The sequence below is a fragment of the Xenopus laevis genome, chromosome 4L, assembly GCF_017654675.1.
Source record: "Xenopus laevis strain J_2021 chromosome 4L, Xenopus_laevis_v10.1, whole genome shotgun sequence".
In the NCBI taxonomy this organism is placed as follows: Eukaryota; Metazoa; Chordata; class Amphibia; order Anura; family Pipidae; genus Xenopus; species Xenopus laevis.
Window position 1 is genome coordinate 10,776,968 of NC_054377.1, and position 15,379 is coordinate 10,792,346.

The 15,379-nt window shown below is 42.6% G+C and overlaps 1 protein-coding gene across 16 annotated transcripts in view; it reads right to left on the bottom strand.

Annotated features, from left to right (window-relative positions):
- shank2.L (SH3 and multiple ankyrin repeat domains 2 L homeolog) overlaps nucleotides 1-15,379 on the bottom strand; it is a 278,112-nt gene that overhangs the window by 16,314 nt on the left and 246,419 nt on the right. For 5 of the 16 annotated variants that reach the window (XM_041589409.1, XM_041589412.1, XM_041589411.1 and 2 more), the window contains 6 exon segments: nucleotides 7,812-7,947; nucleotides 6,224-6,304; nucleotides 5,959-5,970; nucleotides 4,013-4,033; nucleotides 386-445; nucleotides 15-145 (listed from right to left, as the gene is read on the bottom strand). In XM_041589409.1, coding sequence (XP_041445343.1) covers nucleotides 15-145; nucleotides 386-445; nucleotides 4,013-4,033; nucleotides 5,959-5,970; nucleotides 6,224-6,304; nucleotides 7,812-7,947 — 441 coding nt within the window. 16 annotated transcript variants of the gene reach the window in all.

The window sequence follows — 15,379 nt, forward strand, 5'->3', positions numbered from 1 at the left end:
GCTCCCCTACTCACATTGGTGTCTGAGGCGGCAGGGAAGCATCTACTAGTTGGGCGCTGTTTTACTGTGGCAACTCTGGAATTTACTGGTGTGTTGTCCAGTGGTCTTAAGGGCTTTGAAATGGGACCCGATTCCTCCGATTTGTCTGCAATAAAACGACATGGGCATGCAGTCATCAAACCCTGGTGGCAAGAAAGACGTATAGACACGTACATACATCCAGGAGACCACGGCTATCAGAAAATAAAAAAGCAGGAGGGCGTGTATTTCACAATGCACTGCGTCAGCGTCAAAACTGCCATGGCGTGCAAGCAAAAAACTCTCTGGAGTGGCTCTATGCAGCATGCATGGTTTGATTCAAAGGCCACATGCATGTGAGGTTTACTTAGTGCAACGCGAATTACAATCCTCCTCTTCAAACACTCAACATCTGAAACTTGAACATCTACACAGAAACGGGAGAGAAAACCTTTAGCAAAGACACTGACACGAAAAACAGAGTAACCTATCGAATCCTGCCTAAAGTGCACTGGCAGCTTCAACGGCACAGAAAGTGGTCCTAGTTGATCCCACCACTGCCACCAATTGTATAGCTTTTTGTGGAACCAATTTCTTGGTAGGACCCATTACTAAAAATATGGCCTACATTAAACTGAGTTTTAGTTTCCATTCATTCCCGAAACTTCATGTGCTTATCGGGCTTATCATACATTGGGCAGGCTGCTCATCTCAACCAAAAAGGCACGTCCACTTGGGATGACATCCAGGCTCCCCTTGGGTAACCGAATCCAAAATACAACCAATACATAGCCAGGTACTGAATTCTGATTCTCTGCATTTGCTGTACAGGGCAGTGATCACTTAAAGGGACAGTATGCACCCCTTTCAACATAAACTGAATGAATGGGGCATGTGCTGAACATACTTTCTGCCTGTTGTTTTCATCAAAAAAACATCTATGATTTGTGTTAATCCTGGCACTAAACATGGATATGAAGTCAGTTTCACTTTAGCACTTCCTGATGCAAAAGAACTTCAGAGGAGCAAGATAATAACTAATTTTCCAGCCCACCTAGAAGCCCTTGATAATGGCTGCTCAAAGGCTTCTGCTTAGAGAAGGGAGCAGCTCCTTTATTCAAAGGTAGATAGTGAGCAAATTGCTCTTTTTATAAAGGTGGGGGTAAGGTCAAGAAAAATAGTCTGACTTTCAAATCAGGGTTTGATAATGGCAAAAAAAAAAAAAAAGATTAGGAAAAGTCCTATTAAATGGACTCATTTTTAGCAAAGGTGGTTTACGTGTAAACTGTTCAACTGAGGTTGAATCAAATAAGGATGGTCAACACTGCCACCATCTAGCTTTAATTAATTAATACATATTTTGCTTCTTTTTTCCTACCTGCTTTGCAGGATCCCTATATGGACAGATTTTATTTTGACCTCCTATGATAGCATTGTCATGCCTTGTTCTCATGATAATCGTAGGTAAGGGAGCAGACCAGACACACAAACTGCTGAAAGATCAGAGCTCTGTTCCTGGTGCATATTGGGGGAGATTGGAGTCATTTACCCAGGGAACATTCCCAATGTGGTCAATTCTAACGGACCAAAGCTGTATCCCATATAGATCACCCAAATCTGCTTTAAAAACGTGTTGGCTCTCATCTTGATCTCCACTGGGCGAATTGGCATTCATTCTTCTACTGGTCTATTGTTGCTGCTGATTTGGTTACTAGAAAACTCTTCAAACAGGTTGTCTTAGGTCATAGTTTTCCTTGTAGGATCTGGCTTTACACTGAGGTTCATCTCACGCTCCAGCCTGGTTAGGATTTACCCCTTGCCTCATCTCTGTTTATACCAGTGCATACAACAGTTTATTCACGAATGGCCTCTTTTCAGGTTGTTGGCTCACAAGCAGGTGATGGAAGAAGCGTATCACGCAAGGAAAGAAAGCAAAGCTAAGCGCAGCCAAGCAGAAGCACCATTCCGTCAGCATCACAGCCAACCATGTTGGGTTCTCATCTACCAGGTGATCATTGGGTTTTGCAGGTTTAGAGTCTCCTGATAAATGTAATGAAAGTCTTTCTGGAAAGGTATGGCTCTGAGGCTTGATATAAATCCCAACCAGGCAGAAGATGGAAACCTCAATAAAACAAAAAATCTTCATCACTTGTAAACGTTCCGTTTAGTTTTTTTGGGACGTTGTAGGTTAAGAGCCTTGTGCAAAGTCAAGATCTCATCAACAATCGGTACACTAAAATGGTGAGGCCAGTTTATCTAAAAGTCAACCTTTATTATCTTGGTGACCACAGCAAAATGAAGGCAAGGTTCTGCTTTAGGTTAAGTGCCATGGGGAGCAAAGACTGACAGAAAACTCTACCTTCCAAGATGCTCTGGGTTTGAGATTAGCTTGATGAGATTTTTCTCCTAATATAAAAGTCAGCACTGTTAATCTCTTATGGGTACTGATATGTAGCTCTGCAGGATGAGAGTGTCTCCTGCATACATAACCCCTACAACAGGTAGTTAGGGGATTTTGTAAGAAGAATAGTCATCTAAGCTCTGCTGAACAAAGAAAAGAATTCAAAATGCTCCATCAACAACCTTCCAGATCAACCTTCTACCTTGCAAGACATTTTCTTTGGGTAAAACATAGCTGTGGCACCACATTTCTCCATGGCATCATTAATAGCATGACCAACAGAACTTAAACATTTGCACACCTGGTAGAAAACTCATTGTGACAAACTCCACTAAATATCCAATTTAGAATCTAGTTGACACAACGCTGGGCACAGAGCTCTAGTTCCTACTGAAAAACAAAGGTATCGACGAAGACCTGTTAGCGCTAGCTACCCAAAAATACCAGTGCCTGTGCCACAGTGCCCATAAAAAAGTAAACTTCTTGATCTGCACTGAAGAGTTAGTTAAAAAGTGGGACCATTATTGCCATGAAATACTAATCTTCTAACACTAGGGCATGGCACACAGTACCTCCATAATGGTTACTGCAGGAGCGGTGCCACCATACTTTGTTTTCAAAAATAATCCACCATTACAGTTCCTTTAGAGATACTTCACCGTAATACAAGAAAGGGATAGGCAACCCCTGATGCTCCAGTCCAAATGACTTGACTCCATGCATCTGCCGGGTGCAGTCCTTGACCAATTTGAGGACTTTAGTAGCCAGTGTATAAAGTCTAGACCTGGCAGCAAAGGAGGACCAGTTCATTTAAACCTCTTCTTTATGGAAACCTGCACAACAACTGCCATCTTTATAGCTGTTGCCAAGACTGTGGTGCAGTCAGAATGGAGCGTTGAGGCTAAAGGCACATATCTACTAACTGGACAGCATAAACCAAAGCTCGTAGGTGCAAACTAAATTCCTGTAATTCATTTTATTGAAAATAATTGGGAGCAATTCTATGCATATTGTTGCCTATCTGCCCAGGACCACCCCATGTCATATTGCCTTATCACAGAGGTTGGGTCAATACTGTGCTACACAGTACCTCATCTAGAAGCTGCCCATAGTCTACTTTCTGCAGAAAACACACTCATTACTCATGCGGCAAATTGGTAGTTACCATCCTTTCAGGGCAAGAAGGCAAATAACACAAGCAGAACATGGAGCACTAAGAAGAAAATTAAATTGATAAGATTATATTTTGGGAATCAATTTTGGACCCTGAAAAGGAAATATTAGAAATGCACCACCAATGCGCAGATCAATGTTGTATCTTTGATCTGCTTACAAAGAACTAGAGCCTAGACGTTGTGGTCATTAACACACACAGAGACGTCACAAGATACAAAAGACAACAGAATTTAACAGTTACTCAGCAGCGGAGCACAAATCAGTTACTAATATAGAGTGCATACACGGGCAAACTACAGGGTAAGGGGGAGTCAGTGTGACGTGGTGGGACAAGGAACCCTCAGAAACCAGAATATACATTGTTATTAGTGAAGACAGAACGACACAGTTCACAGAAAGTGCAATATGCACCCTTACCCTTCCGTCTCCGTACAGAGGCTTGGAAATAGAAATGGGATCAATGGTCAAATCATCAATAACAAAAACAAAGTCTATTGTTATGTGGCATATGGTTAGGGAAGACAAGTCACAGTTGATATATGTAATCTCCTGGTTCTTTATGTGGGACAGAATATAGACACTCTCTGGCACTCTGTCTATTGCAGAACAGTGGATAAGGCTGGCGGATGGAGTCAGTTGACGTTCCTCAAAAGATGGAGAGGCAGAGGACCAACCCTGACATCCAGGTCTAGAAACTTCTTTAGGGATGGACCTATCCTGTACCGTATCTGACTGAGCCAATGGACTGATATCATACATGATATGGCTGACGTTCTATTTTCCAATTCGTTCAGGCTGTTGGCCCTGGTAAGGGCCCACAGGAACAGAAGTGAAGTCAGATTAACAAACTGAGATCCATGGTACACAGATATCAGTTGGAGTTACAAGGGTATCATAGGCATAGTGAAAATCTATTATTTTAACAGTACTTTATTGTTTAATGCCCATGTATCTTATCCTGCCTCCTCCAGGTCAGGGGGAAAACTGCAATTCCACCCCTATCTAATTACTCTGTATCAGAGAACTCAAAAGCAAAGTGCTATGTTGCTTAAAGGCATTGCCAGTATTGACTCTGATAATTCAAAAGGATTCTGTCATGATTTTTAGGGTGTAGTTTTTATTTCTAAATGACACGGTTTACACTGCAATTAATTCACTCTAAAATATAAAATTTAATCCTGAACCAGCAAGTGTATTTTTTTTATTTATTTATAATATTGGTGTGTAGGTGCATCTCAGGTCATTTTGCCTGGTCATGTGATTTCAGAAAGAGCCAGCACTTAAGGATGGAACTGCTTTCTGGCAGGCTGTTATTTCTCCTACTCAATGTAACTGAATGCGTCTCAGTGGACCTGGATTTTACTATTGAGTGCTGTTCTTAGATCTACCAGGCAGCTGTTATCTGGTAACCTTCCCATTGTTCTGTTGTTTGGCTGCTGGGGGGGGGGGGGTGATATCACTCCAACTTGCAGTACAGCAGGAAAAAGAGTGACTGAAGTTTATCACAACACAAGTCACATGACTGGAGGCAGCTGAGAAACTGACAATATGTCTAGCCCCATGTCAGATTTCAAAATTAAATATAAAAAAAAACTGTTTGCTCTTTTGAGAAACGGATTTCAGTGCAGAATTCTGCTGGAGCAGCTCTATTAACTGATGCGTTTTGAAAAAAACATTTTCCCGTGACAGTATCTCTTTAAGCTACAGCCATAAAGCATGACTAAACGTTTCTTGACTACAACAACTTGAGCAAGGGGATGAAGTTTTCAAAACTTTAGTAAATCAATTCCCCACCAAACTACTTTGAATGAATCCACACGTTATTGGTTGTATAGTTGTCTGGGAATAGGGACACTATTTTAATGTTTGCCTATGGGGTGCTGTTTCAGGGCACTGTGCTTTTGGGTAGACATTGATTTTCTCCCCCCATCTTGCAATTTCTGTTTGCTGCAGCGGAAGGGCATTTACACACCTGCTTCTTCTCTAGAATGGAAGTGCCCAGCCGGACTCTGATGGAAGATCAAAAGCTTTTCACCATGGTCCAGCGCAGTTAGGGCTAATTGCTTTAATTTTGCCAAAAAGCAATAGCATAAAGTAATTTTGTTTGGTGGGGGGGGGGAATGGGCATGTAGTGTTCACAGAATACACATTGATTGGAAATCTTATGGTCCCAACAAATAAATGAAAGATAATTTAATCATCCTATTGTGTTCAACAGACACACAACTTTTTGTGGCATCAGTCCGGCCTTCCCTTGTTGGGTTCCACTAGTCTTGTCATTGTCTTGTGAATTAAGGGGTAATAGAGGTGCACTTTGTTTTCATGGGATACATTCTATTAGTCCCTAACCGGCAGCATCTTACCTATATCCACTGCTGAGAGGGCCAAGGAATTCAAGATAAAAGAAAGATATTAGATACAATGAAAAGCACAGTTTCAGAAACATTACACAGCAAACTCTCGGCTCCCGGTCACTACAGGACATGGATGGCAAGAAAGTCATGGAGAAATAAAACATGCAGGACATGCAAGATGGGTGTCAGAGCGCTGGCGCATGGAGGATGAGGATGTTTCAAGCCCACCCCAGACAATCAGACACTCCACATGTTCCACAACTCACTCTCTTACCAAGTTCTTCAAGCTCTGAGGTCATTGATTTAGATCTCAAGGAGAGTGCGGTAGTCGGGGCCCGTTTTGGCGGTGGTGGGGCTTTGTATTAAATAGAAGGATATATAGACACGTGTCAATACAGTAGATCTGAAGAGTTAGGTGTATAAATATGGCGGGCGTTGTTTGGCCCTCTACATGCAGGTCATTATAATCATATACTACATTTACAACAAATGAATTGTCTACAACTTAATGGACAACAGGACTGGAACAAGTTGACTGTCCTGGTTGGAACACTATACATTAGGCCAGGACAGGACAAATCCAATAGATCAGGGGTTGGTGGACTTTTTTCAGCTCAAGGTCCACTTTCAGGTGAAACGTTCATTCAGGTCCACCTTAGTTCATAACAAGGTTTCCGAAATAAGAAAATATTGGTGTATCAATTATTCTGCCATGACCTGGACCATATCTACTTTTCACCCCCATAGCCCACCCTAATGGAGGACGGGCTTCCAAGTGTATCTTCAGCCTGGGCTTCAGGTTTAGCTTTTAGGTGTATCTAGAGTAGATCAAGACAGATTCCACAATACTTTCCTTAGGTTAAGACAGGTTCAAGACAGTTTATTCCTTCAAACAATATAATGCAGAACAGGACTTTAAGGACTTTTATCCCTTGACCATATTTTTCTAGACCCGGGCTGGACAAGACGCATATACTTTTCTCCTGTAGAACAAAATATGTGCACCAACATAACTTACAGTAGGTAAATACAACCTACGCCTCCCAAGAATGCCAAGTCATAAATAAGACTTAGTGCAAGTAAAGTATCCATGGCAACCAATTAGCAGTTCCCTTTAGTTAAAATATTAAAAGCAAACATCTGATTGGTGGCTGTGGCTTACTAGATGCCTTTTGTGAAACATTCTGTTAGGCTACAAACTAAATATATAGGAAATAAAACGAGGGCCTATTTACAAACACACAAAAACTGCCAATCTGCCTAGATACTTTCTGTGCTGCATGCGCTCTCATGACTGCCCTACAAGTGTCACACCTTCATATTGGGTAATCAGGTCACTCCAGCACCCACTTTGTAACTGTCATGTTCCATTCTCAAATAAGCACTTTCTCTTTCAGTATGTGATCCCAAGCGCCGGTGCATCAGATCTCGATGGGAGACCGTGCCTGTCATAGATCGCTTTCTGCCGCTCAGAGCTGATGACAGGACTCCATGGACCTCTGTCCATCTGGATTTGCCTTGGATAAAAATGCTATAATAACGGAGGGCTCAGACACGCTAGATTCTACTGCAATAAATGTGATGCATCTGGCTTTGGGAATGATTCATCAAAATTAAAGAACAAAGAGAGTTGGACTCACTAGAGGTATCAATATGTCAGGAACCCTCCCCACCTAACAATATGATACTCTTCAGTGAATTAGACTTTCCTTGTCCTTTAAAAACAGATCATAGTTGGCACTTCTTTTCTTAGCCCATGCCCAGTTCCACCCTACCATGCCCCTGATCCTCTCAAGTTAGGGCTGTTCCGCCGGTACAGAAATATCAATATAAATATCCAGTAGAAGAAAACGTATCCATACCTTTCTTTCTCGCCGTATCATCCGGATCCAGATTCCTGGTCACGGTCACAACCTTGAGAACAAGGTGGTTGCCTCCATGCCTGATCATGTTCACTACCTGCCTATGGCCAACTTTCACCACATTCTCGTTGTTAACCTGCAGGAGACAAAACAAGGTCCTGTGATACTGGGAAACATGTGAGCATGAAATAGACAAGAGAGCTGGAGAGATTTAGGGCATCGGAGCCCACAACAAGAAACATTTAAGGATTCACTACTAGGCCACAGTGACTTCATTATTATGATGACTGTCAATGATGGACAGAACCGCCATCAGTAATCACGGCATCCCCTACTACTAAGTTAGCAGGGTTCCCCCCTAAGAAGTCCCAGTTGTTAACCCACTGGTCCGATGGGGCCCCCCAGGGTGGCTTTCACTGCCAGTATGTAAAATAGGGCGACGATTTAAAAAGATGCCCCTGACTCGCATGACCACACCCCTGATCTGCCCTGATTACCCCTTAAAGACCCAAATGCCCTGCCTATTATCCACCCACATCCCACCCACTCCAGACAGGCCTCACCCCTTTCACAACCCACAAACTGTTCTTTTCCATCTTGGGGTCCCCTTCTACCACTCTGACTGCAGTACTGTTGTACCTCCATTGATGATGGATAGAGAGACTTTATAGCATAGGCCACACGTGTTTGATCACAGCCATGTTTTCTATCCTCAAATTCAGGAAACCCAAGGGAAGGCTTCCTTATCATACCAAACTGCATATTAGAACCTTCCATTATAGATACAAAGGCCCATAACATGAAATGTCAGCATTAACATAGTGCAATGGTCAAGAATATCACATGGCATGACTGATTAATACACAAGAATATGCTAAAATAGTGATCTAGGTCTTCTTGAACCTACTTTATGGGCCACCATCCACCCCTAAATCAATGTTCCCTCTAAGGTGTGCGCTCGTGCACTCGCACAAAAATTTTGAGGCCATCGAACACAACAAATTGTGGTGCGCACAAAGAATTTTGTTTTAATTCTGACCTGGGCACAGAAGGAATTAGAGGGAACGTCTACCATAAAATTGGCTTTCAAGATGAAACTGCTGTGGCCTCCTACTTGAGAAGTAGTCTGATGGTCTGGGACCTTGTACTCTAAATTGAAATGTAACTACAATTTTGTCCTAGAAGCAAATACCTGTTCTAGGAGACTAAAGTGTTTCCAAAGAGTGCACCAAAATGATCAGCTTGCAAAGCCAAAGCCAATTCCAATTTCTACTGCCACTAGGAAAGTGGTGTTATGTAAGACTTCAGTAAACATGGTCGCTGCATTCATTTTACTCCTTAAACAATTCACAGACGTTAAAGGGTGATGAATTATAGACAATGTTATTGTATCTTATCAGACGCCTAAGGGCAAATGTCTGCCTGGGTGAAATACACCTGGGGGCTATATGTTAAATTATTAAGGAAAGAGGCCCAGTCCAGACTTGCAAAGGATAACAATGGAAATTCTGAAACTGATTAAATGTGTTTCTGTTATATCAGCTTGGTATTGTTCCTAAATATCTTCACCAGGAGTATCCAAGTGTTATGAGGGTGGGGGCATGCAGGTTTGGTACCATAAGAGGAATGGAGACCCAATGCCTAAGGCTGGCCCACCTAGGGGAGCTTGAATCTATACCTGCAAGGGCTCAGTCCGAAGGCCAGTTAGACTGACAGCTGATGAGAATGGCCATTCACTCTCCTAGATACACCTGAAACCAACCTTAGGGTCAGACCTGGGATGACTTTGTATTTGCTGCCCTAGATATTCTTGATACACCAGTATATTCCCATATCTGTCCTCATTTCATGAGCTAAGGTATGCCCTCACTAAAGGTTGAGCCTCCAAAGGTGGTCTTGGCTACAGGTTGGACATTCAAGTGGAGCTTAAATTGTGGCATATTCATGTATAATACATTATGTTCTGATTGGACTCTCTGGTCTCAAGGCATGGTGCCAGATGCAAAACAAGCTGCTAGAGCCCCTATCCTTCAATTATCAACTCATTCAGCCAACTGATTATAGTTTGGATCTATGTCTTCCATTGCATTGTCATCAGGGGTGTAACTACAGAGGAAGCAGACCCTCCAGCTGCAGGGAGGCCCATGAGGTATAGGAGCCCCATGAAGCCCTAATACATATACAGTGTCAATAAATATTGGTAAAACAAGTCAACCCTTAACATTTTGGGAAATAATTTGCTGTGGGGCCCAATAATACCTATTTACACCACTGATTGTCCTGGGAACTATTCAAATAAATTTTGGACACACAGGTCTCTACTGCTAAATCTTAAAGGCTCTGTACCACAAGCCTCTTGCTTTTGCTCTTCCTTTGACCCTGGGATTCATATAATCCTGGCTCATATGGGTAAGGCAATTAAGAACGGAAGGGGATCAATAATATCCAGAGTGATTTATACAAGTGATTTACTATGTGAATTTGTCCGACATCTCCTCATGATCAGTAATAAAAGGGGCCAATCGAACGCTTGCTTGTAATTTCGGAAAGGCTGCCATTATACAACACGTCAACAGATTAATAATCAGACGAGAGTTCTGGGCTATAAACAGTTGATGGATGGCATTGTTATGTGGAATTATGGCGTTTGACATTCGGTGAAGAGAACCGTTTAATCTGAAGCTTCTTTGCTTTTTCTATTGGAGATTAATTACCACTTAGAGGAAGAACCTGTGTTTTTTGGCAAAAAAAAGCAGAGCAGAGATTTTTAACCTATGGGTTGGGACCCATAAACAGATGTAGGCTGGGTCCCTATAATAATGACCTACAGTAGTAATTATAAGGTGCTTGACGGGTTTTAAACGCAAAGCTAATACGTTGACTTCATTTGGGTCCAGAAAAAAAAGGTTAAGGGGCCCTGGATTATAGGGATGACCCTTTGTGTGTTTTAGGAATCAAAGTTTTGTTTCAAAGGTTTCATTGTATAGAAGTGTAGTATCCTTGGGATGGACGGAGTAGTAAGCCTGAGTGATATTTGGGATTCTTGTGAGAAAGTGACAACGGTGTAACCAAAACGGCTCCCTTACCTACCCATGTATAAATGGTCTGTCTTACAATGCTCATCAATATAAAGGGCCTTAAAAGTTCCACTTGATCTACAAAATACTATACACTAGGCCAAATTGGGCTAATCTGATTAATTCTAACCATCAGATCATGAGAAGAGGACTTGGTCCTTGACCAGTTTTGGTCAGGTATCAGTTGGGCAGGCGCCTAGACGCATCCCAATAACAAGCTGCTGACTTGGCCTGGAGGAGCCGAGTCTGTGTCTTGAATCAGCCTGTGAATGGACAGGGTTGTGGGAACCAGGTAAAAGAAACATGCATGTGATGATTGAAAGTGCATTTTAGCACCAAATACCCTAAAATGTATAGACCACACTGATGGCTGCTTAGGCTCAGATCTCTGAGGACAAGATCAACTCATGTTGTGTTGCTGTCTTCTTCTGGAGGTAGACAGTGTCGGACTGGTGTACTTGGGGCCCATTGGAAGACCCAAGCCACCCATTTCCACACTACTGAGTCCCACCTCCCAAAACGACCAGGGTCCACTGGATTTTCTCCTGGTGCCACGGTGGGTCAGTATGACTCCTGGAATTAAAGGTAACATTAAGGCCTCAGACCTTCCACCTTTAATTCAGGGCTCTCATTAACTACTGTATGGGTTTTCCAGTATATCAATATACATTATTATGTATCCTTAAATACTATAGGTATGGGATCAATTATCCAGGAAACCTGATATCCAGATAGCTTCGAATTATGGCCATCTCCCATAGACTCCATTTTAATCCAAAAATTAAAAAATTTTAAAATTATTTCCTTTTTGCTCTGTGATAATAAAACTACCTTGAACATGATCCCATCTAAGAAATAGTTGATCCTTATTGGAGGCAAAACAGTTCCACTGGGTGTATTTAATGATAAATTATTTTCTAGTAGATTTAAGGTATGGAGAACCAAATTACAGAAAAAGCCCTTTTCCGGAAACCCCCAAGTCCCGAGAATTCTGCATAACAGGTCCCATACATTTTGGTGCTTTATTAACAAAAAATCTTTTTGTTACTATAATCCAAATTCAGACCCTTAGTGATGCCCCCATCCCCCGACTTCGTACATGATAAAGAAGTCATTTGTACAATATCACAAATATCACCCATGAAAAGCAGCAGAGAACATTGTGGCTAATTAAGTGTTGCCTGACAGACACGTTACAAAGCAGATTACAGAACACTACAAGATAATTAGCAATGGTGGCAGATTTACAACGCTACTAACGCATGAAGTTGTGTAATAGAGGCAGCAGCAGTAGCCTTGGTACAATGAGCACAGTTCTGTACCAGGTGCAGAGAACATTGTACAAAATATCAACATTATTCTGTATAGAACTCTACTGAAATAGCCTTAATCTCTTCTAAATAGCCCCAAAACAAAGATCAAACTATATGACTATACAAGAGATAAGAGAGAGAATACCTTCCTACAGGTAAGAAGCAACTTTTAAGGCTAGTTTCTCATTTGTCTGGCGACAGGACATAGGCTTGTTGATGTAGTCCTCTCCCAATTCTCTCCATTGCTCGTCCGATCACTGGCCTGAGGGCCAAACAATCAGATCAGCCCAATAAAGAACAGCACAAAGGTGGCCTTATTGGACAAAGATGGGATTGCTCATTGACCGAGTGGATCTTCAGGTGTATGGCAATCTTCACTCAAAGGCTATTCATTAGCAAGTTTCCCCAAAGTGCACACAACCTTATATGAGGCACATGGGTCAAGTACTTCCACAAATATCTGTTGAGGAACTAATTCAGCCAGTTCTCTAGTCTGAATGAGGGTCTCCACTTGGCCAGAGACTGTCATCACTACCTTACAACACTTAGGGACAGAAATCTTGACCACCGAAGAGTATTTAATCCTTGAATAAAAGGGGACTGGATACGTTACTGTTACCTCTGTTAAAATAACCATTTGCCACCTAACGTGATCAAAACAAAGTCTTGCATATGTCCACTTGGCTCTGGGGTAATGATAATTAGTGAACAGAAATTTCCTCCACTAAATTGTTGAGACACGGATTGCAGACTCCTACTCTTAAAAAGCACAATAAGCTTTGCCCCAATACAACTGTTGGATTTTGTTCACCCAACCAGCTGTATTCCGTGGGCAATACGCAGGCAAAAGGAGTCGGTGACTTCAACTCTGATGCCAGAGCAAGCCTCTCCATGTTACAAATCCAGATTTAGGAAGTCTGCAGAGTCATTCAGTTTAAGCACACTTTTGAGGCCTAACATTTATCCATGCACCCCTTGCATCACACCATTACAACCATTTGAAGATATTGGTGTATGAGCAGTTCAGCCACTGATCCAAGACTATGAGAGCGAACCTTGTTTTGACTGGCGTTCAAGATGGGCTTCCAGGAGAATATAGGAAAGCAAATAGGCATTCAGACCTACCTGGCCTTCCATGATGTTTAAGGATCCCTTGGAAGGCCACAATTGTAACTTGATGTTGAGTTGGACACAATAGAAGGGCAGTATTCACAGGACAAAAATAACATGAAGGAAATGAGTAATGCTTTAGTAGTTTAGTTCCAAGTGCACATCCGCCACTAATGGAATAGAAACAGTAACACTGTAGAACAAAACCAGCATACACCAAAGGATTACAGATATTTGAGGGCTTCTATGACAATCCTATCACTTGGCTCTTGTAGTGAACAGGGAGTCCGTTCCCTTACGGTGGCCATAGACGCACTGATAATATTGTACAAAACAAATTTTGGTACAATAATCGGTGCGTGTATGGTGGGAGAGAAGCCAACCAATATTGGTAGAAGACTTGGATATTGGTCGATCAGGCTGGTCGAAAATGTTTTGATCGGGCGTCTTTGAAGGCACCCCAACATCACCCATTGTTAGTGCTGAATCGTCAGATTCAGTTAGAATTCTGTTGTTTTTGCCTCTATATCGGACGATTAGGGTTGCCAAAAAAATACCGGCCTTCCTATATATTTATCTTTTTTCCCCTATTAATAACATTGGGATCAACCATCATTTTTACCAGCCAGGTGGCAACCCTACAGACGATTCAGCTCTACACGATTATATTGAAACAAACAATCTTTCCTGGAAAGATTGTAATTGCAACGTCTATGGCCACCTTCATTCTGGAAGAGGTACAATCTTCGGGGGGAGGAACACTGACCATATAACTTTCTCACACAAGGACACACAGGATAAAAAACCTGTTGTACCAGGAGCTTACACCTCACGGACACCAACCTAGAACAGCAAAAGCAAAGCTACAGCAGTATAAAAAACAAACAAATCGAATTCAATGAATAATCTTTAATCCCCTCATTTTCATACAGTTCAGGTCACCCAGTTTCTGGCACATTATTCATCGACATGTGCCCTAATTCCACAAGGTGCGCCAGCGAAGTGATTAAGTGAAGGTGCCGAGGCGCCCAGTGAGTCTCACTGACAGAAGGAAACTCGTTAGTGACTTTTGTGATTATCCCAATATGACCCTCTCCTGTATCTCTGAATCACAAAGGTGCCAGGAGTTGTGTGAGCAGGCGTCTGTCTGCCCTCCTCATTACATGTGGGCACAGTGGGTGCTGATACATTTCCAGTATATATATATATATATATATATTATATATATATATATATATATATATATATATATATATATATATATATTTGATACAAACGTCCCTCTCTCAAGTATGTTGCTACTTCAAGGTCCTTACTAGACACACTATCGCACCCTTAAAACCCTTTCCCATAAAAGCTATAAGTAGGATGGCTGTCCTGAGTAGGACCCTGGTCTAAGGGTTTTTGGATGGGCCCTGATCTAAGGGTTTATGGTGGGCCCCTGGTGTCCCAGTCCGACACTGGTCACAAAGTGTGCTGGTTTGGGCAGGTCAAGTTTTTGTAAGTGCCAGACCTGCTATCTTTAGCCCCTTCCAGGGTTGCCACCTTTTAGTCCTGGCCCTACTGGCCGGCGACGTAGAGGGTGGGGTGGGCCAGAGAGGGGCGGGGTTGTGGCCTTTCGTGGATGTGGTTGTGCTATTTCGGGGCGTGGTTGTGATGTTTCAGGGGCGGAGTCACAACGTTTCGATGCCGGTTTGGCCAGGAAGGGACTGCGGCTGCGGTACTTGGATTTGGTGAGTAAGGGAGCTGGGAGGGGCAGGCCAGGAGCAGATCGCAGGTGGGCCAGGGGCAGAACAATTTGGATTACAAATTTACTGGCTAATACATTCACGGTAAATTTGTCATATCGGCCCCAGCTGGTATTTTACCGGCTAAGCCAGTGAAATACCGGCGGCCAGGTGGCAACCCTAGGCCCTCTTCATGATACCTTCTGGTAAACCCTACCCCCTGTTAGTGACATCGGTAATGGGCTTCTCTGTGCAGGGTCAGACTGGCCCATTGGGACAACAGAAAAATCCTGGAGGGCCATGACCCTGTTGGGCCCTGCCTGCAAGCCAGTTGCCCCCTC